This window comes from Vitis vinifera, chromosome 1 (assembly GCF_030704535.1).
Source record: "Vitis vinifera cultivar Pinot Noir 40024 chromosome 1, ASM3070453v1".
In the NCBI taxonomy this organism is placed as follows: domain Eukaryota; kingdom Viridiplantae; phylum Streptophyta; class Magnoliopsida; order Vitales; family Vitaceae; genus Vitis; species Vitis vinifera.
Genome location: NC_081805.1, coordinates 327,565 through 354,452, shown reverse-complemented (window position 1 = coordinate 354,452; position 26,888 = coordinate 327,565). Strand labels below are relative to the sequence as shown.

Here is a 26,888-nt window from a genome sequence, read left to right as displayed (position 1 = left end):
AAGATAAGTGATCAGTTAAACTAGGTTGTTTATGTATATAATGCTCTGTAAATTATGATTGATATAATAAATAGATTCCTACATTTAAGTGCCTAATGAGTTTTTATTTTTATTTTACCTTATCATTTCCTGTTTTTAAGATTATTACTGGATAAGGATATGTTATTTATCATTTGTGTTAGGTCTTGTTCATGATATCTATTGAGCCAGCTCCAATGCTTGAGGATAAAGAGAAATGGTTTGTCTTTTATTCTTCTCTGTCAGCAATCTTTCTATAACAATTGATCTAAATTGTAACTGTATTCAGAAGTGCTAATTTACATGTTATATGGAAGTCACTAACTTAACTATTGGAAACTCTTATCCCAGATATTCAGAAATGGTTGCATTAATCAGTTGTCTACATTCTATTTTTATATCAGAGAAGCCTCTTAAACTTCAAAGAAAATACTTGAACTTGCTATGAAGTTGGTTTGAGAAGTTTTTTTTCGGATAAGTCTGAATGATCATAAAAAGTTGGTTTGAGAAGTTGCCACCTGAAACATTGAAATTTCCTCCTTACCTATCAAAAAAAAAAAAAAAAAAAAAAAACATTGGAATTTCCTTCCTAAGAGGCACAATATATTTATTGGGCTTCAATAGCCAACTCACTGTGCCACTTCAAAATTCTAGTTTAAGAGGAAGAAAAAAACAAAATTGTCAAACCTCTCAGTGTTGCCGTCATTACTATAAATCCCTGAGAACAGTCAATGTTGGCCTTAGGCTGGGCCATCAACTCTTTTTGGGCAGAGCATTCTCAGTGACTGCATGGACATGGGCTCATACAATCCACCTTAGAAAATCCCAATTTTCATCACATGAAACATGCCAAAAGTATGACCTGAAATTGGAGAAGGAATTAAGCACAATGCTCCACTGTAAAAGTTATTTATCTTAATTTTTTAGCATCATAAACTGTGAAATTTCAACTGAGGTTTGCCCACTTTTGCAGGTCTCTTGTGTTCCATGATTTTGTTGCAAAGTGCCTTACAAAAGAACCCCGTCTTCGGCCTACTGCATCTGAGATGCTAAAGGTATGTCAAAATAGTTATGTATTAAGAAAGATTCACATTATAGGAGAGCTTGGTTATTTGACATTGAGTTACTATATAGTATGCTATACATAATTGGTACATAACTGTTATTTTTCTGATTCTGTTGTATACACTTGTTGGGGAAGACTTCTTTTTAAGGGGGCCATTCTTTCTCTGATTATTCTCTCCTTGTGTGACCTTAGGCTGTTGAAATCAAGTGACCGGTTAATGGTGTCTGTGGAAATCCGTTATAATTTTGAATGATGATTGGTAGGATATTAGGAAAAATTGAGGCCCCAATTGTGGATAAATTGTGTTCTTCCATATTTGTATTTTTTTCCTTTTTTATTACTCTCTGTATATTTGTTAAATAGGGATATGTTTATGTAAAAAATAGAGTTTTGAATGAATTCAAATATTTCTCTCAGTTTCTACATGGTATCAGAGCCTGGTTTGCTCTAAACCCTAATCTGTCCATGGATGCCCAAAGAGGAAACAACCATGAAAGAGTGTCGGAGATACACTCTTTGATGGGCCCCGTCGGTGCGTTCGACAACTCCCCACTCCATCTTACCGTTGAAAAACTGAATGGTAAGAATTACAGAGAGTGAGCTCAATCAATCAAACTCGTTATTGACGGAAGGGAAAGTTAGGGTTCCTTACCGGCGAGACTCGGCGACCACCTCCGACCGATGTAGCAGCATCCTAGAAATGGCGGTCCGAAAACTCCTTTATCACCTCATGCTTGATTAACTCCATGAAACCAGCCATTGGAAAGACTTACATGTTCCTCCCGATGGCAAAGGACGTGTGGGATGCGGTACGGGAAACGTATTCCGATGCCGAGAATGCTTCCCAAATCTTTGAAATCAAGATGCGGCTTTGGCAGATGAAGCAAGGAGATCGGGAAGTCGTGGAATATTACACCGAGATGCTAGGTCTGTGGCAAGATCTTGATCTCAGTTGCGAAGAGGAGTGGGAGTGCACGGGTGACAGTGTGCGCTTCAAGAAGAAGATGGAGAACGAAAGGGTCTTTGAGTTCCTAGCGGGATTGAACCATGAGCTTGACGATGTCAGGAGTAGGGTTCTCAATCGCCGACCGTTGCCCTCCATCCGAGAAGTCTTCTCCGAGGTGCGGCGAGAGGAAATCAGGAGGAGGGTAATGTTAGATCTCTCACTTGGGCCTGAGGGCTCAACCCTTTTAACCCATGGGCCTCATGGGCCTCATGCTACTGTTGGACGTGGGCCTCATTGGAACTAGTGGGCCAAGCCCAAGACAGTCCAAGAGGACTTATTGTGAGCATTGTAAGAAGTTGGGCCACACTAAAGACACTTGCTGGGCTTTACATGGCAAGCCCGCAGATTGGAAGCCCAGACTGCCCAAAGCCCATAGTCATCAAGCCTCCACCGAAACTCAGGGTCATCAAGCCTCGACAGAAATTTGTCAGTCAACTTCTAGTTTGGGGTTTAATTCCGACCAGCTTGCGAAATTATATGAGTTTTTTTCTAATTTCCAAGCCTCTGGTCAGTCTTCTACCACTTTATCCTCTGGTTCTTTGGCAAAAAAAGGTACTTTTTTTACAGCACTTAGCACCATGCCTCAGACTACTCCTTGGATTATTGACTCTGGTGCATCTGATCATATGACTGATGCTCATCATTTATTTTCTACATATTCTCCTTGTGCCGGTAATTAAAAGTAAATATTGCAGATGGTATTTTATTACCAATTGATGGCAAAGGGAGTATTCGTATTTCTGAGTCGATTACTCTCAATCCTGTCCTACATGTACCTAAGTTGTCTTGCAATTTGCTGTCTGTTAGCCAATTAACCAAAAATTCTAATTGTTCAGCTAAATTCCTACCATCTCATTGTGTTTTTCAGGACCTATCATCGGGGAAGACGATTGGCAGTGCTAAGGAACGTGAGGGTCTATATTACTTCAATGAAATTGATGTGCTTGGACGATGTTCTCCTACTGTTTGTAATTCTACATCTTATCCTAAGGACAGTGAACTTTTGTTATCGCACAAAAAGATGGGTCATCCTAGTTTTCAGTACTTAAAACATTTATTTCCTTCACTATGTTCAAATAAAACTTTATTGGATTTTCAGTGTGAAGTGTGTGAACTTGCCAAACATCATCGAGCGTCTTTTCCTAAGTCTAAGTATAAACCATCCATACCATTTACTTTGATTCATAGTGATCTATGGGGTCCCTCACGTACCCCTAATAGGACCCATAAAAAATGGTTTATCACTTTTATTGATGATCATACTCGCCTGTGTTGGGTATATTTGTTGACTGATAAAACTGAGGTTCGATCAGTCTTCTTGAACTTTCACTCTATGATACAAACTCAGTTTCAGACCAAAATTCAAATTCTTCGTACTGATAATGGTACTGAGTATTTCAATCACTCCTTGAGCACTTACCTAGAAGAAAATGGTATTATACATCAAAGTTCTTGTGTTAACACCCCTCAGCAAAACGGGGTTGCAGAACGGAAAAATAGACATATTCTTGAAGTTGCTCGTGCTTTGCTGTTTACATCTCACATGCCCTCACAATTTTGGGGTGACTCCAAGAGTTTTTTCCTCATTCGAGACTTGGTGCACATCTTTCACTTCGTGTCTTTGGGTCCACTGTGTTTGTCCACACCTCTCGGACCTAAGCGGAACAAATTTGATCCCAGAGCACTTAAATGTGTTTTTCTTGGCTATTCTTCCACACAAAAAGGCTACAAATGCTATGACCCAGTTTCAAAGAAGCTATATGTTAGCTTAGATGTCACATTTTTTGAGCATACTCCCTACTACTCGCTTCAGGGGGAGTCCATGAGTGAAACTAGACCTTACTTAACCTCTGACTATCTTGATGTTGCTATGTTTGAATCCATTCTGTGCCTTATATCTACCCCTTCGCCTAATACAAAAGGACACTTAAACTCAGGGGGAGATACGGAATTACAGAAAAATAGGGAAACACTTGTCTACTCAAGGAGGCCAAAATCGAAGTTCAATGAGACACTCATCTCCGAAGCACCAAAAGAGTCAGAACTGGTGATAGTTCCAACCCCTCAGGAGTATGGCTCCAATTTTGATCAGGTAACGGATGACTTACCTATTGCTCTTAGGAAACAATCTCGTTCATGTACTCTCCATCCTATCTCGAAATTTGTGTCTTATAATTTTCTTTTTGCAAAGTGTCATGCTTTTACAACTAACCTTGACAAAATCCAGATTCCTAAAAACATTCAAGAAGCCTTCAAAATTCCAGAATGGAAAGAGGTTGTGATGGAAGAAATAAGGGCATTGGAAAAAAATGAGAATTGGGAAGTGATGAATTTGCCAAGGGGGAAGAAACTAGTGGGTTGTAAATGGATATTCACAGTGAAATATAAGACGGATGGCACAATAGAACGATACAAAGCCTGCCTAGTTGCAAAGGGGTTCACTCGGACCTATGACATCGACTATACCGAGACTTTTGCACCAGTAGCAAAGCTGAACACTATACGAGTTCTTTTATCCTTGGCAGCAAACCTCGACTGGCCACTCCGTCAGTTTGATATCAAGAATGCCTTTTTGAATGGTGAACTAGAAGAAGAAGTGTTTATGATGCTACCACCAGGGTTCTGTAAGGAAGAAGAAGAAACCAGGGTATGCAAATTGAAAAAATCTCTTTATGGTCTCAAACAATTACCCAGAGCATGGTTTGATAGATTTGCAAAGGTGATTAAGAACCAAGGATACCAACAGGGACAGTCGGATCATACTATGTTCTTCAAACAGTCCAATGATGGAAGGATCACCATCTAATCGTGTATGTCGATGACATCATTCTCACTGGAGATGACACAGGAGAAGTGGAAAGGTTGAAGAAGGTCTTAGCCACAGAATTTGAGGTGAAAGATTTGGGTCAAATGCGGTATTTCCTAGGAATGGAGGTAGCCAGATCAAGGAAGGGAATTAGTATTTTCCAAAGAAAGTATGTACTTGACTTGTTGACTGAGACTGACATGCTGGGATGCAAGCCAAGCGATACCCCTATCGAGGCAAGAAATAGGATGGAAAGTGATGGAAAGCCCGTGGATAAAGAGAAATATCAGCGACTAGTAGGTAAATTGATCTACCTTTCTCACACTAGACCTGACATTGCTTTCGCCGTAAGTGTGGTTAGCCAGTACATGCACTCACTAAAGGAAAGTCATCTGGAAGCAGTATATAAGATCCTTAGATACCTAAAGGGTTCTCCAGGGAGAGGACTATTCTTTAAGAAGAGTGATAGTAAGAAAGTAGAGATCTATACAGACGCAGATTGGGCGGGATCAATAGATGACAGAAGGTTTACTACAGGTTATTGTACCTATGTCTGAAGGAATTTAGTAACATGGAGAAGTAAGAAGTAGAGTGTAGTAGCCAAAAGCAATGCCGAAGCTGAATTCAGAGCAGTTGCACAAGGCATGTGTGAAGGACTATGGTTGCAAAAACTGTTGGAAGAACTAAGCATTACAATAGAGCTCCCCATTAAACTCTATTGTGACAACAAAGCTGCCATTAGTATTTCTCAGAATCCTATTCAGCACGACAGAACCAAACACATAGAAGTGGACAGACACTTTATCAAGGAAAAAAATCGAGAAAGGGATTATCTGTATGACTTATATCCCTACCGGGGAACAATTGACCGATATTTTCACCAAGGGGTTACAGAAATCAAGCTTTGAAGACTTTATTTGCAAGTTGGACATGATTAATATTTATGATCCAACTTGAGGGGGAGTGTGGAAATCCGTTATAATTTTGAATGATGATTGGTAGGATATTAGGAAAAATTGAGGCCACAATTGTGGATAAATTGTGTTCTTCCATATTTGTATTTTTTTCCATTTTATTACTCTCTGTATATTTGTTAAATAGGGATATGTTTATGTAAAAAATAGAGTTTTGAATGAATTCAAATATTTCTCTTAGTTTCTACAGTGTCTTTCTATGTTTGATAACTCATTTGAAGTGATTTTCTGTGTTTCTACATAGCATATCTTTAATGGGCATGGGGTTCATAGATTTTCACTTAAATGTTTAATTCTGGATGAGGGGGAATTTTCCCTGTATTCCAAGTTGTCACAGACATTGAAGATTTGAGATTTTTTCTTTGATAGGTACATTTTTATCCCGTTGGGACTTGAACCTTGAACCTCTCACAAACCCTACCCAACTCTTTACCACAAGAGCCAAGCCTCAATGGAATTGAAGATTTGGGATTTTTTTTTTAATTCTTTAATTTATATGGAACCTTGTGCATTATGGACCATTTCAACATTATGATGTCCACTACTGGCGGTTTTTGTTTTTATATGGTGTTAAGAATAATTTGGTGTTGAGGAATGCACTTTGGTTTCTTTCTTAAACAAGCTGACTCACTTGAGATGTTTTTCTCCAGTGCATGGATTACTTCAAAGATAGCAATTTATTTCATGGAATCATCTCATTAGCACAGTTGATACACATTTTATTTTGCATAAGAAACGGAGAAAAGGAGAAAAAAAGTTACCTAATAGAATGCAGCTTGCGAATGTCAGGCGGTTTCTGTTATCAATAAAAGCAATCATTTATCAGAGATTTATCAACATGAGAGCAATGATTCTAAAGCTGCATCTTAAAATTATGGGCTTCATGAGGTCCAAACATGTAAAAAATAGTTTACTGCCTGTCTTTTACTTAAAAAAAAAAAAATATCTTGTTCAATTCTAACTTGAAACTATTGCCTCATTTGTGAAACTTAGCACAAATTCATAGAGAAATGCAAATGTGGAGCTTCTGCAATGTTACCAAAGATTGAAAAGGCGAGGCAAATTCGGGCCTCGATGGCGCTGCAAGCACAAAGTCTGGCTCGAATCACCTCTATATCAGGAGATGCTGTATGAAATTTATCCTTTTTACACTCACAGTCTGCATCCATCTTCTCATCACCCACAACCACTCCCTCCCCTCTTTCTATTTATCAGAAAAAAGTCGATCTTTCATATTGTTTTTACATGTTTCTGATTTGAAACAGCCTCCGGAAGGTCCAAAATTGAATGAGGATTATGGAGATACAGTTCCATCAAGGCCTTTCAACAATGGACTTCAAGTTACAAATGAGGTACCCACAGCTAGTACTTTGGTGAAGCAGAAGATATCTGATGGTGTGGAACTAGAAGGAGAAGGTAGGCTTATAGTGTATGTTGTACCCTCTAGGTTATATAAAAGGAAAGGCTACACTGTGTTTGGGCCTAGTAACAGGATCCTTCCTTCTTGTTTATGAAATTATACTGTACTTCCATCTGGTTCTGTTGTTGGTAACAAATTCTCTTCTCCACTAGTTAATTCTCATGCTCTTAACTTCTCTGGAAATCTTGTTTTTGTCCTTTTCTTAAAACTGCTTTGCACTTTGCTCTCTCCTCAAAGTTTTATTCTTTTTTCTCTTATATCCAAATCTCTAGGGCCTCCCAACTCATCATTCTTTTCTTCATTATTTCCCCTGATTTTTATTTCTTTCATTGTTATGGAAAATGGGTTGAAATGGAGAAGCTAAAATTTGCAGCAAGAGTTCTAAAAATTCTCTCTTCAACTTCTCCTTCACCACTTGGTCCTGCATTGGAGCCTCACAACCAGCCCCATTGCCACCAAATCTACCTCTACTTGAATCTTCTCAACTTCCTATGTCCACTGGCCATGTCTGTGGCATTGCAGTTTCATCTCCACACCTTCCACCATTTACTGATGCCACCAATTCTATCATCACTTACCTTATGATACATGCACCATATCACATCTACTTATGTACATTATGTTTCAGAAAACATTGCCATCAAAACACTACTGGTTCAAAGAAATTGATTTCAAGAAACAACATTCTTCTTCTCTCTCTCTCTTGCTCATTTTCTGTTGGTGAGTCCTTTTAAATAGACACTAAATCAAGAAGAAGAAACAATTTCTTGCAATTGAGAGACCTTTACTTGTCCAAAAAAAAAAAAAACTTTCTTGAAATGGAGAGACAGGAGTAAATAGAAAAGGAGATGGAGAAGCTGATGATGGAGTAAACACATATATATATATCCATTTACTCAATTTGGTCAGCAATTCTAATGGGCAGAGGGGTGGTGTGGTAAGGGAGGATAGTGAGCAGGGGTCATTAGGTCTAACCTCAAGGAATGTAAATGCAGTTTACCTCTATATAACCTGGGTAAACCTTTTATGGTGCTCCTGTGAATTCAGCATTCTCAGCTTCAGTACAAACTGCTCAATGTATTCCACCAAATCTGGGAGGATCTGAAAATGGCAACTTTAATTTTTGATTTTTGTTTTCTTAGAGTTTATCTTTGTCAATGAAACCCTTATTTTAGGGTTTACTTAATGCAATATTATGGATGAATAAAGTGTTTTATTCTGGAAGAAAAAGAAATCTCTGTAGCCTCTTGCCTGGTTGGAAATAATAGCTTATTCATCTGTCTTCTTGTTGAAAAGGAAAACAATGCCTAAAAATCTAGTGGAGTTACGGTTTTATGATTTTGTTTGTACTCTTTGTTTAACAGGTGAGTTTGGGACTGTAATAGTTCATGGTGGGTTTGAGATGGATAAAACCGCCAATCAAACACCTGTTTCCAGTACAAAAGAACCCTCAGCTGCTCATGAAAATGTTGAGAGCCATCCTGTTGGTGGCCCTGGAATCAAATCAACTAACAACTGGTATTTTTCTTCCACTGTACTTCTACTTTTCACTTAGATGCAAATGTCTTATTTTTAAAAATATGATTTCAATTGATCCGCCAAATAAAGAAAAAAAACTTATAATCATCAGTAAGTTATGATGCTGATATGAAGTTTGGTCATGGTAATAATTAATACTTCAGTCTTCATTGGGGTAAGAATTTTCTGTCACCCTCTGACATTGAGTCCTCATGTACATATTTTACTTGAGAATTTGAGATTGTGATGTCTGGTCTACTCATGGTAGCATGTGCAAAGGTATGCTTATTTCCAAAGTGCTTGTGTATGTGTTATTCTGAAACAGTCCACAATTAATTAAATGTTTCTTTTCTTCTACTATTTCCTATTTATCATTGCGTTTTCTTGCTGTTGAAATGAAGATCAAATTTTAGATTTTGTCCGTTATTTCATATAATGCAAGCTTGATAACTTTGGTGGAGCTGAGGGTTTTGGTTTTTCCATGTGAGAAGAGGGTGTTGGCTCCTGTCAAGAATGACTAATTACAGTTTATCTGGATACTAATATCTGTCAATTATGTGACTGGGCATCAGCTGAAATGTTTTCTTTTACACATAAAAGATACTGAATATTCAGAAAGGAAAAATAAGATATAAGATGATCTAGGGAAGGGACTTGCATATTGGAAGAATAATAGCAGAGGCAAATGGCTTTCTTAAAATGATTTAATGCAACTGTTACCGCTATGTCCTAGTATACTGTGCCTCTACAGGATGGTAAACAGTTGATGCAGTAGCCGTTTTTCTTTCCTCCTTGATAATGATGCTACCCTTACAGTTTAAAACCATCCAATCCCCTTCCTGATTGTGGTGCATTGTATCTCTTCAGATTTTTCAGCCTGAGGACCATAACCTAGACCTCCTTGGAATACCCACAATTGAAGAGGAGTTGATTTTTTTTTTGGAATTTAGAAGCAGCTTAACCAAAATGATATTTAGGTCTCTGCAGTGTGCTTCAATGTGTTGATGAAAAACTGCAGTTCAAACTCTCCTTCTTTCTCAACACATCCATGTGAATGAATGAAAATAAAATGAAGAAAAAAGAATCACTGTGGTTATAGCCAATAGAAAGCACACCTCTTTAGTGAGGATGTTCTCTCCAGTTTTATTTGGATGCTCATAAACAATTTTAGTTGAAGCACTGCACCAAAGCTCTTTCTCCCACCATTTTCTTTTCAATTCTATTCTTTGTTGGGGAATAAAATTGGAGAATGAGTGCACAAAGAATTTATTGAGCTCAATTTATTTTCTTTATATTTTCCTTTTCTTTTTTCTTTCCCTCATCCTACTCATAACGCTTTCCATGATGCAAACAGAGCCTTAGCCAAATAGACTTCTTAAGCAATCTTGTAGCACAAATTCCAATTTCTAATCATTAATGCCTTGGAGAGCTGGGATTTCAGTGCATTGCTTCTCTTGTCCACACCATATAGTTGTCTTTCCAAGCCTTTATCCATAGCAATGCCAAAATAGTTTGGGAAATTCAAACGGATTTCCTCTAGGAAGGTAGGGCTCTAGAGTTGGCATTGTGCATTTGAAATGGGAAGCTCTTTGGAAGCAGGTCATAGGAGGAAAATATAGGGAGGATGAAGGGGGGTGGATTTCTTGTGAAGCAAGGGATTGATATGGGGTTGGACTATGGAAAACCATTAGGAAGGATTGGGATATGTTTAATACTAGGGCCTTTTTCTCTATATGAGATGAGGTGAAGTTTTGAAAGGATAAATTGTGTTTGAATCATACTATTGATGATACTCTGAATTTACCCGAAGCTGGTTGTTGTGGAGCAGTCAACACCTTGAGGTTGAGTCAACACTTTAAGGGCTTGACCATGGAAAGTTCCTTGGTTTTAAAAAAACAAAAGGGTAAATGGTGTAGAGATGAGCCTTTGTGTGTATTCTTTCCCTCTTTTTATGCATTAGCTAAAAAGAAGTGTGGGTGGCAGATTTCTGGGACTAGACAAGTGGGAGAGGTCATTGGAATTCTTATTTTTCTAGGCATTTGAATGATTGAGACTTTGATAACGTAGAACTTTTCTTCTTTGATTTATAAGGGAAGGTGATATTAGGGAAGAAGAGAATAAAGTGGTTTGGATGGATTCGAGGAATGAAACTTTCTCCGCCAAAGCTCTGTAATTTATGGGTATCGAAAAGTCATGACTTTATATCAACTTTTATTTTTACATTTCCCATCAGCTTAGAGACTTTCGCATCGACTATTTAGTCTTGTTAGAATAGATTGTGTTTTGCTGGGATAGATTGTATTTATCTGAATGGCATGATAGTCTAATGATATGATATTTATCTTTTTTAGAGGCTTTGGGGGTATTTCCTGAGGAGGGATACTTTAGTATGTGAGTTGCCTTACCTTGTAGGATTTAAGGGAAGAAATGCAAGGATTTTAAGGATAAGTGAAGGACCTTAGGATCTACTTGGAATTTGATTCATTTCTAAAACTCTTTGAAGGTGAATCTTAATGATGAGTTCACCAGAGGGGGTGGGTGGTGGGGGATAGGTGTTTCTTTAAATACATTCAAGGGGTTCAAATACTTCCAATAGTGATTAAAAGTCACATTCTAGTATGAATGAAATAACGCTCTCCTAACAATTTACAAATGCAAGTCAAATGCAAATGCTTCAACACTCCCCAACGCAAATTCATAAGAACAATTTCTTCCTTAACACATATCCAATCACTAATTGATATCAATCAAATGGAACAAAAGTATTCAAGATTATGAAAGGATAATCATGCCTAGTTTAGCTCATTTTTCGTCCATCCAACATTTATGCACAAGTAACAAATGATATCATTAATTGAAAACAAATCAAATAGTAGAAATAGAGAGAGAGAGAGAGAGAGAGAGAGAATGACACCAAATTTTATGTGGAAAATCTCCTAAGAGATAAAAAGCCATAGGCCTACTAACAATAAAAACTTCCACTATGAAGAACAATCAAGGTTTACAAGGATTTACTTAGCTCAAGTCCACCAATTCTTCACAAACTACTTGACCAACACCTTTTCACTTCAGCTACATGCCTTCATCTTTTGGAACATACTTGGAGTCCACACCAAGCTTGATCTCGGTCCCTTTTTGAAGCTTATTCAAGAAGAAAATGGGTTTTCACCCAAATCCAAATTAATAAGAAAATGAGAGATGAATGAATGTGAAGAATCAACCCATTTTTTAAGAAAATCTGATGGAAAAACAGTTTGGAAATTAAGGTGAAAAGGGGATTTTCTTAGCAGCCAAACACTCTTAATTTGGTAAGGATAAAGAGAGATCAAGAGAGAAGAAAACGGTTGCAGTCTCTAGCCCTAAAATGGAAACAATTTGGTATTAAAAGGAAGGAACCCTTGATCCAATGACTAAGAAAAGATCCAGCAAAAACTGGATCGATCTTGGAACAAGGCACATAAACACTTGGTTAAAAAATTGTTACCCTAGCCTCCTCAACTCCTAAAGAAATAGTTCAGGAAAAATAGCGATTTGAAAACTTGGTTGATTCAATTTCATTCATCTACAACCTCAACTATTTGCCTTGGCCTCTAAGCAATTTCAACATCTTGATCTTCATTAAGCAAGTAGTTTGAGGAAGGATTCAGAAAAAAACTGAGTTAGGAGACACTTAGGAAATTTTTGTTTGGAATTGCCAACCTAGCTAAACACTCACTCTTCTCAGGCTAAAACTCCATAGTTTTTGAGGATACTCCTTTGAACCTCCTACATTTTATTAGAACACAGTTGATAGGTAAAAAAGGATAATTTGCTAGTTGTTTTCAATATGGAGTTCATTTTCGATGAATTTGATTAAGTTAAAGTTTTATGGGTATGCTCTTGGTTATTTAGGCTAACTGGGGATTGGTTGTGTGCTTAGGGATCACTATGATATAATGTTAAGGGCCTTTTTTAAACTGACAGGAGAGGGATTTACTATTGAGGCAAAGATCTTAGGTCCTATTTGGGATAACTTTTTGGATTTTGTTGTAATTTTCAAAGGGTAATATTTGTATTGTAAAATTTCTGTTAGATATGAAATGACTTCCTGTATGAGTCAAAATAGAGCTTGTACAAGAAGTAACATTTTTCTGACTTTGTTGCTAAACTCTTTTTTAAGCCGTAAACTCTTTTAATTTTTTTTGATAGGCAACCAAGAACATATTAAAGACGACAAATATAAGCTTTTTTAATAAAGCTAGTCAAACAGGTACAACATTTCTTACTTAGCTTAACAAAGAGCTTTTGGTTTCTCAAAGTTAATCCAAACAAAAATGCTTTTGGCTTCTCAAAGTCAATCCAAACAGGGCCTTAGCTCTTTTGGAGGGCTTATTGTGGTCCTAAGCTTTGGATCTTTTTAAATTATTGGTAGAGGGAGATTTTTCTGTAGTGATATTATCGATGTTTAAGTTGGAGAGAGGTCTTTGGAATTATGACATGTGGCTTTGTCAAATCCTAGACCTAGCTAGTAGTGAATTGTTCCTTTTCTTAGTCCCCATGTTTAGCTAATAATGTTGCAGCATTTTTAAAAGGGTGTGGAGCTAGCAAATGATTTTTTTTGTTGGGAATTTTTTTTACCATCTTGATTTTACATTGTTGCTATATTTTGTATGTATTCCTTTTTAGTTCTGGACTGTATCCCTCTTATTGCTCTTGTTAGGTATTTCCTCCCTTTTTTAATCATTCTTTGTATTTTTGGTAGGATTTCTCATCCTTTGCTTGTGCTAAAATTCATGTCAATGAATTGTTTATTTTTTATTATGAAAATATATATTTTTTGTTTTGCCCAAAAAATCATATCCTTTACAAGTTCCTCCTGTACTTACTAAAGGAACAATGGAATGGAGAAAGCTCTATGCTTTTTTTTTATATGTTACTCTGCATTTTTCTTATCACATTGGTAAACTAGTTGTTTCTTCAATCTCCCACCCAAAAAGATTAAGAAGAAATATAGTTATGATAATAATAGCAACAGTAATAATACTAATAATACTGACAATACTAATAGCAATAACAATAATAGTAATAATCAACCCTAAGCACTAGCAAGATGAAACTTTTTCCTCCAGTACTCCAAATGAGTCTTATATGTTTGCCTTTTGACTCAAATATTAGTCATCCATTTAACTCCATTGTGCTCATTCTTTTAACTGTTATCTAACTTATTGTCCCTTTTGTTGCCAATAAATGATGTAGAATAAAAAATTGAACCTTAGAAGTTTTTCTCCTCCTTTTCCCCCTTCTTAGGATCTCCTCTTGAATAGCTTACTGCACAAATATCCCATCTTTACCTTTTGCCTGTAAGTTTTTCTTTTTAATGTCTTCAAGAGTGTACAACTTCATTGAGATATTCTAGCAGGGTGGAGGATACAGTTGATGTTGCTGCAAACAATGACCAGGTTGGAGAATCACATCCAGGGGAACAAACAACATCCAAATCAGTATTTGGCTCTCCTGAGCAGAATCTCAGGACAAGTAGCATTTCTCAGGTGCAAGCTGGAGGTGGTGGTGTGAGCAGTAGCCAATTAAAGAATGAAACAGTCAGTAGGACAGCCTTTGCATCACAAGATAAGGTAAATTCTACATTCTCCAACCTTTAATTTTCCAAATGATGAATGAGTATGCACCAAATTGCTCAGGGAGCAACCAGAATTTAGTCCTTGGCTGCAAAGTTAAATGATGGATACTCCAAAGTTGGAATAAGTGATGCAAGTTTGGAAGTTTATGGAAGTTCAAGTGCTTTTATGTATGGAAATTTGGAGCCTATTGGGGAGTGATTCTAGTTAAAGAACTTTTAGCATGTAGCGCTTTCATTACAAATGCTTTTAAGGAGGATCACTTGGGCTTTGGATATAAACAAACAAAACAAAGCGCTTGGATAGTCTTTTTTTGGTAATGTGTTATATAGTAAACAAGGCAATTTTTGAAAGAATCACTATACTTTGAGTCACTGTTTTGGTGGCTCTTTTCAATACAATTTTATCTCTTTTATTTATCCTTTTTTTTTTTTTTGAAAGAATCACCTACTAACTAATTATCTAAGAATCACTTGAAGTGATTCTCTAGATTTTTAAAAATAATTTTCAAAGGTTTGTCAAACACATAATTTTTGTGAGAAAGTGCTTCCAAATATTAGAAAGTACTTGTAGCTTTCTCAAAATCACTCCCAGATGGGCTCTCAGACCATGGGAGTTCAGAATTTCTGGTCTTGAGAAGATGGTCTAATTTATGGTCCATATATGTGGTATGAGACTTTGCACATTTCTGCCTTTTCAGCTGGGTATCATTAACTCTCTAGTTTGTTGCTGGTTACCATTTCTATCACCATATAACTCATAACATGTTCAATGTGTTTTTGGAGTAATCAGCGCCCAAGCTTTTCCTAGCATATATATGCCTTTTCTTTTCTCTCATTCAATAGTTGATGTACTAATTGATTAGTATTTATGAGTTCCTTGAGCTTGCTTCATTTTACATTTTGAAAAGGTGAAATGAAAGTTCCTTGGAATGATGGATTTTGTTTTTGAATTTCTGGGACAGTTGTTTAACCTGAATCCAACTATCTGACTTGCTGAATGCATGGTGTACACTATAAAAATCAAATATTTCAGTTTTCCTGAATTATGCACCATAGCTTCCCCAAATTCAGCATGTTTTCCTAATTATTGATCTCAAATTTGTAACTGAATCAATGAAGAAGATAATATAATGTGATTTTCCTGAGTGCAATGTAAACTGCTTTGGTGGGCACACGCAAATGTTTAACTCTTAGCCACTAGCTTATGCGAAGCTGCTGAAGTTTGGAACCTTATCAAATTCATCTTTCCCAGTACCCTTCTTTGAGGGTAGACCAGAGCTAGGTTAATGGGTGATGAGCTAGTTTTCTCATTTTCCCCTCAGTTTCTTCTTTCTTGGGCCAAAATTCTGAATTTGTAGCTGAATTTTATTTGGATTCGCACCATTCAAATCCAGCTTACCACTCCAAACCCAATTTGATCAATTAATCAGGTTTTACACCAACCTCTAAATAATGCTCAGAATGAGGCTTGATGAGGGTTTATGTTGTGGCCTTTTTAATGTTTATCTGGTATGCTTCTTAAAGTGTTTTCTCTTTTTCCTCGTTGCTGGAAGTGCTTGTTGGTATGAGTGCAACTTGGGTGTCTTCTTACAAACTGTTCATTGTCATTGTAGCTTTGGTCCATATATGCAGCTGGTAACACAGTACCCATTCCATTCTTGAGGGCAACTGATATATCTCCAATTGCTCTTTTGTCTGGCAATGTTCTTGGAGGAAGGCAACGAGAAAGTAGTGGAGCTGTTGCCGTGGAAGCGGTGCAGGAGCTTTTTACTGGTGATAGTCAGCTCAAGAAGGGTAGAAGGGGACAAAATGAGGTTCCATCTCTCTCTCTCTCTCTCTCTCTCTCTATATATATATATATATATATACTTCTACTTTGTTGTTTAATGCGATATTTGATGTAACTGCAGATTCCCCTTCCTCCAAGCATGTACCAGAGGCTCACTTCAAGCTCTACGCTATTGAATCTGGCACAAGCTTTGGCTTACCACAAAACGTATGAACTTCAAGATCTTGTAGTTCTTATCTTACAACATGCTTATTATCTTTTTGGAATGAGATCAACCATAGAACAAAACATCCAATCAAATTTTCTCAGCTATTGCTTAAGGCACATTTGTCTTTTTGAAAATCACATCAACCAAAGAACAACCATGCATGAGCACGCTTCTGCCCAGGATGCATTTAAACTTGAAATGCTACCACATACATTCCTTATAGTTTGCTCAAGTCTTTTATCCCTGAATGCTGAATCGTTTGCAGATACACCTTGTTTTGACTGCGACTTTTGTTGCTTACTCATTTATTTGAGTGGGGGTCTCAGAACCAAAGCAAAAGACATATTCATGGCCGGTTGTTATAATGTGATTTATTTACTTTAAGATCAGCTATTTGTTCCTAACCCATGTATTTCATCTGTTGCAGGAGTTATGAAGAGATGCCACTCCAGGATCTGCAAGCAGTACAAGAGCAACAGACTATTCAAAACCTTTGTGATACACTTCGAACTATTCTGCGGCTGTAGATAGTCTCTTTTCCTGTAAGAATTTGTATGTGTTTTTTGATTTGTTTTTCTTGATCTCTTTGAGTCTGTTATTTAGGATCTTAGTTTTGTGTAAAGGTGAGAAAAGGGTAAGACTGGAAGCCACAAGAGGACAGTCATGGCCCATCTTAATCTTCTGTTGCAACTTTGCATGTATATCACCAATCCCATTAGGAAATAAATCAGTATTTCATTTTTGATCTATACTGCTAATGTCTCTCTTGCTCTATTGGAAGTTTTTTTCTCTTTGTTTAAAACCCCATTTTTGATTTTACAGAAATTTCCCTTTTCGAAAGGGTCATTCCATGGTAGGTTTTGGGTGCCATTAAGAAAAGTGGTAACCTGTGGTGAGGAAAAATTTGTCTCATTTTTACTCCCCAACCCTTTATTTTAATGATTTTGGTTTCACAATATATATTAAACTTGGATGTGATCCTGAAATATTTGCAAATTCCATGACTTTCAGGTTAATCCAACACGAGAAAATTGGTTAAATCTTGTATGTTGCAGAGGAAATGAGAATTGTTTTTCATTTCATTTAAACAAAATATTTTTGAAGATATAGAAAACAATTTTCGATTTTCATGAGAACATTAAAATATTGCATTTTAAAGCATAAGTAGTAGTACTTTGACAATTTAAAATATTTGAATACTTTATTTTCCTTTAATACTACTTTATTTTCAGCCGGGCCTAGTTGTTTCAGAAAAAAGGAAAAAGAAATGGAAATTTTGTAAAACCTTGGTGGGTTAGCACTTAGCACAATCTCAATTCTCAAGACTCAAGTGATTTAGTTATATTTAAAAATAAATAAATAAATAAATCTTGTTACCTACACCTCTATAAAACTTTTGAAAATGTGTAAACTACTATTTTTATTTTTTATACAACTTTTTAAAACATAATTTTTGTACTTGTACTCGTATTTTTTTTATGGTTCAATAACTTACTTAATAGCAAAAACATGTAATGAAATTGAAAAATAAAAAAATAAAAAATGAAGGTAGAATAAACAAAAGTTGAATTCTAAGTTAGGCAACAAGAAAGGGGCTTTATGTGAATTGTGACAATTTCATTTTTCACTACCTAAATCAGTGAAAGAAAACCAAAAAAATAATTACAAATGGGTCTTTCCATTATTTTGGAATCATATATGTACATAGCCATTTTATTGCTAAGCGTCGTCCTTTAGAGGCAAAAGCAAAACTCTCAAGGCAGGAGCAGCACCAAGCTATTGAGAAATGGGAAGAATGAGTAGCAGAATCCCCACTTCACTGCTACACACCATTCCCAGGTCCCTCTTCTCCTCTTCTATTTCTTCCAATAATCTCTCTTTCAGAACCCTCTCCACACTCCCCTCCTCCCCCCAAAACCCTTTTTCTTCATCTTCCTTCTCTCCTCCTATTTCTCATTTTGTTGGCTTTCCATTCAAACCCGCATCCTCACTTTCTTCTTCTCCAACTCTTAGATTCCTAAACACCAACTCCTCTGATCATATTGACAGCAAAGAAGATCACCCACATCAGTGTAAACCTCTACGTTTGTTTCTTTCTTCGCCTTTTGCATTTACTGGTCTTGTTTTGAATTAGATTCCGTGTTTTCGTGTTCTTCTATCCCATGATGTAGTTTTCTTATACTTTGTTGTTGTGCTGTTTGGAGTGTGAGATTACTGTTTTCTTGGTCGCGTTTGTTCACGTCTGTATGGTGAATGTTCTCCAAGTGTTTGATCAAAGTTCCGCATCGTCTCTGATGGCTAAATCTTGTTAATAGAATTTTCTTTTTGCGAATTGATATGAATGATCAAATGGGTTACACTTCATTCTATGCTGGTGCACCTGATTATATGTATATTTCTTATATTTAATAAGCTTTTTAATGCTATTTGAATGTGGGTTTGCATTTTTTTTTATAGGGTCCCTGTAAGCACCTTATCAAGATCATTTTCACAATCATATGGCATGTAAACAAAACAGTTTCCAATAATTTGATTCAGCCTTTAATTTTTCTTCTCTATTTTTGGGTTCACTAGCTAAGTGCTGTGAGATTAATTTGTTAGTTTTTTGTTTAGGAGGTTATTCTCTGAGCATGCTTACATTTACAGATGAAACAAGTGAAGGAGAGACCACTGATGGATGGGAGGAAGAGGAAGAGGAAGAGGTTGAGCCTGAGGTGCATTGTTTTGGATTGCATTTATGATGGGTCTACTTTCATTTTAGTTGTAAATTCCATTTTGGTTGATGTCTGTCTTCAACAATTTAGATAGGTGATGGAGGGGATGGTGGTGGCATTGTGCTGCAAAATGTTCCCTGGGGCGAACGGGTTCTATCTATTGCTCGTGAGGTTCTCTTACAATTTGGTGGTGATATGGAACTCTTCTCTTTCAAGACAACTCCACGAGGGTACATATATGTGAGACTAGACAAACTATCAAACAAGTAAGAATTTTCATGTTAGGTACACAATGTTTCCTATAGTTGAATCATGGAGTTTCGACAAAATATTCATCTTATGGGTAAAATTAAGAAGGAACAGATGCATGTTGAATATTCATTCTGTTACTATGGTGACAATGAAAGTTTCCATTTTCTGTGGAAAAAATATGACCTATTTTCTCTTAAATCTCAAAAAGATAACCTATGATGGTCAGTAGCTTGAAAAAGGATGACTCAACTTTCTTGGTAAATTACTTCTGGTTCTGGTTAGTCATTTACTGAAAGATGATGTTCCTCCTATCGAGTCCATATAATTAATCAATAGAACTTTGTATATTCTTTCAATTTGGATCTCCAAAGTTTGTTATTGACAAAGACCAGTATGCTTGTCACCAGATATGGGTGTCCAAGCATGGAGGAGATTGAAAGGTACAACCTAGAGTACAAGAAAAAACTAGATGAAATGGGAGCACTTGGAGAGATACCTCACAATTTGGCTATTGAGGTAACTGAGAATCTAACTATTATGTAATCAAAATACCCATAAAGTTTGTTTCTTATATTTAAAGAAAACATTGTTTTATTTTGTAGGTATCATCGCCAGGTGCAGAACGGTTGCTAAAGGTGCCAGATGATCTGGATCGATTCAAAGACATGCCTATGAGAGTAAGCTATGTAGAAGATGTAGAAACTCAATGCCTCGAAAAGGATGGTGTTTTCATGCTGGAGTCCATCAAAACAGAATCAGCAAATTGTGTGTGGAAGTTGGCAAATGTGAGGGAAAATAGGGACCCTTTGGGCAAAGGTAGACCTTTGAGCCGTAAACAGAAGGATTGGAGATTGAATCTGCCATTTGAAATGTTTAGGAGGGTAACTCTGTATCTTGAATACTGAAAGTTCATTGCTTTGTGCTGTTAAAATGAGATGATAAGAATTTAAACCTAGCAGTAATCTTAAATCTTTCCAATTTTGGGAAATGGTGGTTTCACTTTTTTAGCATGAAAACTCAAAGTGTGTGCTTTACATTAATCTTGGGTGGTTATATAGATTCCTGTGTCTCTGGTCCTGAATATGGTTCTTCTTTAGAAGAGTGGCAAGCCCTTGTTTTCTCCAGTTAAGATAAGTCATAGAACCAGAACAGTGTTTATTGGGTTGTCAAAGGCAAAAGTTGTTGACACTGCAAAAATATGCCATTACAAACTCTTCTTTGGCATCTTATAAGGCAAAGAATGGCTTCAACATGCCCAACTTAGTGAGAGATTAAGTAATTAGCCTCTTGCCTTCTTGTAGTGCAAAAAAAAAAATGAGAAACCAATGTGAAAATGAGAGGCATGAATTTCTACAGGATAGAACAGATTGATCTTAGTTGGTTGGCTTCAACATGCCCAACTTGGTGAGAGATTAAGTTAATTAACCTCTTGTCTTTTTGTAGTGATAAAAAAAATATGAGAAACCAAGGTGAGAATGAGAAGCGTGAATTTCTACAGGACAGACCAGATTGATTTTAGTTGGTCGTTGGGATTCCAATGTGAATTGTACTTATTTCTTTTCTATGTTAATGGTGAAATCCAAATTCACCTAATCTTATGAATTCTTTATCACAGTGATTACTAGCCTAAAACTGATTATTTTGGTTCACTACATGAATCTCCAAGATAGAACTTGATGGATTTCCCTTTTATATTATATACCAATGCTATTATACCATGAAAACTGTGTTTACCATATTGTGAAGTGGGTTGTTGGGAGCCTTTTAGTCTGGTGGATGTACACCCTAGGAAGTGAAAACACTTTTGCTTGTAAGACAATAGGTTACTAATATCAATCATACCCAGATCCTTTTCTTGAAGCAAATGGTAGCTGACACTGATCCAAGTAAGCAATACGTTTGAGTTTGGTGTGTGGTTGAGATGAATTGAAGTGGGTCTAGAGAAAAAAAGTTGAGAATTACTGTAAAAGCATCAACTTGGATGCCATGGTATCAACAATTGGGTGGTTTATTAATGAAATGAAGATAGACTTTAGGATGGAAGATTCCATGATTTGGTCTCACTTTCATTATTTTATTAGTCTAAAGTTAGGGGTGCGAATTGGCCCAAAACTTGAATTATTCAAACATCGTCAAGGTACAAAACAAATTTGTGGTTTGTATAAGTTGGTGTGGTGCTCTTTCCACTTGAAATATGCTCCATTATCTCCCTCGTTTTGTTAGGTGAAGAAACGGGTAAGGAAGCTTGAAAATGGACTCTTTACATCATGATGGTTTCTTTTGTTTACATCATATAGTACTCCCTTTCACTCTCTCTGCTTCTTGGAATGAGAATGAGGCTGAGGGAGGGCTTTTGCGTCTTGATGATCCTCATTGCTAGTATCCATGTGGTTGCTTCTCAAATGACACACCATAAGAAATGTCTGGAGGCCACCATTGCTGAATGCTTCACAGGAGAAGAGTTGTTCATGGAGTCGGAAGTGAGCTACCGGTTTCTTGCAGAGGCAAGGGTCAAGTCTATATCATACGGGGCTCTCACTCCAGACAAAGGGATCTGTAAAGGCTCAACACCAGCATACAGCAGCTGCCTACCGGGCCCAAACAAGGGGTCTGACCGCGGCTGCAAGTCTACCTATCGCTGCCGTTCAGGGTCCCGATGACCAAACGATTATGTTTTTTTTTTTTTCCTTTTTCACCAAAGCCCCAGCACCCATTTGTTTCCAAGGCTATGTTTCTCCTGAGTTTGGAGCTATGTTTCTTGTGTGTGAGTTGGTTGATAGAAATAAAAAGGCAAAGCATTGGGAGTAGGAGTGCTTTCCTGCCATGGCTGTTCTCAAGTGTAATGATCATTTTGGTTTCAGATATCATAAAGAAAACATGAACTTTATATTGAATGTGAAGAAGAGGAGATCCATCTCCATCTCTATCTTGTAGTGTGGAAAGATGTTGAACTCAACTTTGTTGTGTAGTGCGCCACTTACAAGTGGAACTCCTGGGCCTCCTCTTCTATTTTGGAATAGAGTCTCCAGGTTATCATTACCATGAGAGGTGTGGGGTCTTTGTCCAGCAAATGCTCACATTGTATCAGAGTAATTTTATTTACCTCAATCATGTGAGACGTTACTACGTAGTGAGGACTGAGGACCTATTGGACCCGAGTAGACAAAATATTCTATTTTCCGCCCATAGTCTGACTGAATATATATTCTCCATGTTAAAACCGTTTTCGAGAATGGTTTCCATCGTAAGGCGCGCTATGAACAACACTGATACAAACTTGGTGCTCTTCCGCATCCTTGCTTCAATCCATGCCATCTCCATTGTCATCGCTGTCACAGCTTCATCATCACCCTACACTCCCGTGGAGAACATAGCTCTAGATTGTGGAAGCCATGGCCACAGCACCGCCCCTGATGGCCGCAAATGGACTAGTGACACCGGTTCAAAATTCATATGCTCCCAACTCAATGCATCTTCCATCTCCATGGCCTCCACCCAAGACTCCGTTCCACTGGTTCCTTACATGACTGCTCGTATCTTCACCTCCCAATTCACTTACGCCTTCCCGCTATCCCCGGGCCCCAAGTTCCTTCGCCTTCACTTCCATCCGGCCTCCTACTCCAATCTCGATCCCTCCCACGCCTTCTTCTCCGTCACGGCAAACCACTACACGCTGCTTCACAACTTCAGCGCTTGGCTCACTGCTGGCTTTCTTAATCAAACCCATTTCAGTAAGGAGTATTGTGTTTGGGTGAGCTCGGAGCAGCTGCTGAATCTCACTTTCGCTCCAGTTGCAGGTGCTTTTGCCTTTGTGAATGGCATCGAGGTTGTTTCCATGCCCACGGATCTTTACCTCAAAGGTGAAGATATCTCCATGGCTGGGCAATCGCAGCCATTCACGATCAACAATGGCACTGCACTCGAGATGGTTTATAGATTAAACGTGGACGGGCAAGCCATTTCGGCCGTCGACGACACCGGCATGTTCCGAGAATGGTCTCAGGACGACTCCTTTATCTTCGGACCCGCAGCTGGGCAAGATCCATTTCATCTCACAATTAAGATCAAATTCACCAAGGTTCCACCCTATACTGCGCCTGAGATTCTCTACAGGACTGCTCGCTCCATGGGGATGAACAGGAATGTCAACGAGAACTACAATCTGACGTGGATATTCCCCGTGGATTCAGGGTTTTACTATCTGGTGAGGCTCCATTTCTGCGAGATTGCGCCGGAGATAACTGGGATCAATCAGAGGGTGTTTGAGATATTTTTGAATAACCAGACGGCCGACGATCAGATGGATATTATGGTTTATGCCGATGGTATCGGAGTACCGATTTTCAGGGAATTCGTGGTGATAGTGCCGGAAGCAGGGGGAGTCCGCCAAGAGCTATGGCTGGCGTTGCACCCCAACACCGGAGCTCATGCCAAGTACTCCGATGCTCTTTTGAACGGTTTGGAGATATTCAAATTGAACGCAAGCGACGGAAACCTCGCCGGACCCAATCCTATCCCTAAACATAAGTCTAAAGCCGAAGTGGATCAAATTGAACCCATTCAAACGGCGGATCGTTGGAATAAGGTCCGAAAACCATTGATTTTCGCCGGAGTAGTGGTGGGCGGGGTTGTTGCCGTAGCTTTGATTTTATTTTTCTTCATTCTCCGGCGCCTGGGAGCGAAGAAGAAGGCAAGGACTGCAGGCACGAGCCGAGGAACATCCTGGTGGACTCCATTCTCGCAATCCGGCGCCGAGTCAACCAAGACGAGATATACGCCTCGGCCGTCGGAGCTGTGCAGGCATTTTTCGCTGGAGGAGATGCTTTCAGCGACGAACGACTTCAGCGACGATTTCCTCATCGGCGTCGGCGGCTTCGGAAACGTCTACAGGGGCGCCATCCACGGCGGAGCAACCCCAGTCGCGGTGAAACGATTGAACCCCACGTCCCAGCAAGGAACGCGCGAGTTCCGCACAGAAATTGAGATGCTCTCGCAGCTCCGCCACATCCACCTGGTTTCTCTAATCGGCTACTGCGCGGAACACGGGGAGATGATCCTCGTCTACGACTTCATGGCCAACGGCGCCCTCCGGGATCATCTCTACGGCACTGATAACCCTCCTCTCCCATGGAAGAAGCGGCTCGATATCTGCATTGGCGCGGCTAAGGGACTGCACCATCTGCATACAGGCGCGAAGCACACGATCATCCACAGAGACGTGAAGACCGCCAACATACTGCTTGATGAGAACTGGGTGGCGAAGGTCTCTGATTTCGGATTATCAAAGTTGGGACCCGCCGGCGGGTCCGAGAGCCACGTCAGCACCGTGGTGAAGGGCAGCTTCGGGTACATAGACCCGGAGTACTACCTCCTCCAGCGGCTGACGGATAAGTCTGACGTGTACTCATTCGGGGTGGTTCTGTTTGAGGTTCTGTGCGGCAGACCGCCGGTGGAAAAGCACCTAGAGGGGAGAGAGGCGAGCTTGGTGGAGTGGGGAAAGGCCCACTACAAGAGCGGGAGGCTTGAGGAGATCGTGGACAATCGGGTGAGGAATGAGATTGGGGCGGAGTGTCTAAGGAAGTTTGGGGAGATAGCGACAAGCTGCGTGGGGGATCGGGGGACGGAGCGGCCGGCGATGGGTGATGTGATGTGGGGGCTTGAATTCGCGATGCAGTTGCAGAAGAAGAGCGGGGAGGTAAGTGAGATAGAAGAAGGATTGGAGGGTGAAAGGAGGTGGAATGGGCATGGTGGGGGTGGGGGTGGGGGTGGAGGTGGTGGAGGTGAATCCACATTGGGGATGTCCGGAGATGTCTTCTCTGAGATCAGAAATCCCCAAGGCCGATAACGGGCTCATCGGATTTTAGCCATTTTACTTAAAACCCATTTTTATTTTGTTAATAATAATCAAACCGACCGGTCATGGAACCGAAAAACTTACCGGTTGGTTCACTGGTAAGATCAACTGTCAAACCGGTGATGTAATAAATATATAATTTATATATTATATAAAATTAAAAATATATAAAATTATAAATTTTAATAATGTTTAATTTTTATATTTGGTATATTAAATTAAATGATAAAGTTTAATATTTTAAATTTTATTAAATAGAAATATGTAATATTTAAGAATGAAGATATATTTAAGATGAAAAAATTTATAATATTTAATTTTATCTTTTTGTCTTTGTATTTTATTGTTTTAAAATTATTCTATTAATTAATTTATATTATTTTTTATAATTATTATTATAAAGATAAATAGGAGTTTAAATATATACATTTCTTTAAAGATTTTATATGATAAAAATTTGAAATAAAAACATTAATCTTAGATTCTTATTATATATATTTTTTAACAACATCATTTAATAAATATGGTGCAATGCTTTCAAAAGCTTCAAACTTTGAGATCCATCCTACCCTCCAAGCAATGTTTTGCCTCTAATTAGTCCCAGTCCCAATATCACATAGGAAGCACATGAATTATATGTGCTCTAAGTGCTCTATAAATATCTTCAACATCCAACCCAAACATGCCAGCAAATTGGGTTGGAGACATGACCCAAATATAAGTTTTATAAGCTTTCTTGTCATTGGATTGGACCTAGTGGCTTGGACCAAATATAGGCTTATAATTAGTTTTAGTTTTAAAAGTATTGGGTGTGGAAATAGGCCTGATGGATAATGGGCCTCTTAATAGTTAACAAATATTTGTAACAATTAAGGTCTTATCGGTTTATAAAAAATTGGACGGTTTGTCTTGTTCGATGGTTCGATCGTCAGTTTGAACGGTTCAATACCAGTTTGACCATGAAACGGTTCATTGAGATGGACTAAACTGGAAAGTTCACCGGTCGACGGTTCGACAGGTTGATCCGGTTCGGTTTTTAAAATAATTATAATAACACTTTCCTCAAACTTAAAAAGTTTAAATATATATTATTTATATGTACCATCTAAATAATCTAATTACCTTTTAAAATAATTTTTTAGATATAAAAAAAAGAGTAAAATTTCATGAAACACCTTTTTTTTTTTTTTAATAAGAAACGATGCTTCTGATCCTTTCAAAATTGGTCCCACCATATGAGATTATGATTTTGGAATGTATGAAACTCCTTTGCTCATTTCAACTTAGGGTACATTACATTGTTAATACATATCCTCTATAAGTTTAAAAGCTTTTAACAATACGTATCCTCTATAAGTTTAAAAGCTTTTAACAATGTAGTGATATGTTATTTTAGCTTGACATGTCTTGTTATGTCATATGTGTGTAGGCTTTTAACACAAATTGATACTTGGCATGATGTTAGAACCTCTTTCGGCTTTAGGAAAATAGTATGAGTTAATTTTTATTTATTTATTTATTTTCTTTGTTTATTCATTTAAATGTAAAATTGTAAATCAAAAATTTTTTATTGTAAAATGAGGATAAATGCAATGCAAGTCAAAGTAGTAGAGATAAAATATATATTACTTTAATAATATATATAT

The 26,888-nt window shown here is 37.9% G+C and overlaps 3 protein-coding genes across 6 annotated transcripts in view; all 3 read left to right on the top strand.

Moving 5' to 3' along the window:
- LOC100267868 (serine/threonine-protein kinase 1) overlaps nt 1–17,171 on the top strand; it is a 31,215-nt gene extending 14,044 nt beyond the window's left edge. Inside the window, exons 10-18 of one of the 2 annotated variants that reach the window (XM_002264836.5) lie at nt 183–238; nt 992–1,073; nt 6,864–6,998; nt 7,136–7,286; nt 8,655–8,808; nt 14,207–14,420; nt 16,039–16,239; nt 16,336–16,421; nt 16,850–17,171. In XM_002264836.5, the coding sequence (XP_002264872.1) occupies nt 183–238; nt 992–1,073; nt 6,864–6,998; nt 7,136–7,286; nt 8,655–8,808; nt 14,207–14,420; nt 16,039–16,239; nt 16,336–16,421; nt 16,850–16,949 (1,179 nt within the window). In that variant the 3' untranslated portion in view covers nt 16,950–17,171. Of the gene's footprint in view, nt 1–182; nt 239–991; nt 1,074–6,863; nt 6,999–7,135; nt 7,287–8,654; nt 8,809–14,203; nt 14,421–16,038; nt 16,240–16,335; nt 16,422–16,849 lie in introns of both variants that reach the window. The other variant, XM_010651598.3, reaches the window with a different exon arrangement.
- Nucleotides 17,172–18,125: 954 nt separating this feature from the next.
- Nucleotides 18,126–20,376, top strand: LOC100259261 (uncharacterized). Of its 3 annotated transcripts, none has more exons than XM_010651619.3 (5): nt 18,126–18,494; nt 19,069–19,136; nt 19,227–19,402; nt 19,796–19,904; nt 19,991–20,376. In XM_010651619.3, exons 1-5 carry the CDS (start codon nt 18,209–18,211, stop codon nt 20,291–20,293), a joined length of 942 nt encoding a protein of 313 aa, XP_010649921.1. In that variant the 5' UTR covers nt 18,126–18,208; the 3' UTR covers nt 20,294–20,376. The 3 variants fall into 3 exon arrangements, with proteins under 3 accessions (XP_010649921.1, XP_002273771.2, XP_010649924.1); XM_002273735.4 differs by having other exon boundaries at nt 18,128–18,506; XM_010651622.3 differs by having other exon boundaries at nt 18,381–18,494; nt 19,036–19,136.
- Nucleotides 20,377–20,485: 109 nt separating this feature from the next.
- LOC100242441 (receptor-like protein kinase FERONIA) lies at nt 20,486–25,356 on the top strand. Its single transcript, XM_002273671.4, has one exon. It carries the CDS (start codon nt 22,459–22,461, stop codon nt 25,231–25,233), a length of 2,775 nt encoding a protein of 924 aa, XP_002273707.2. The 5' UTR covers nt 20,486–22,458; the 3' UTR covers nt 25,234–25,356.
- Nucleotides 25,357–26,888: the final 1,532 nt, after the last annotated feature.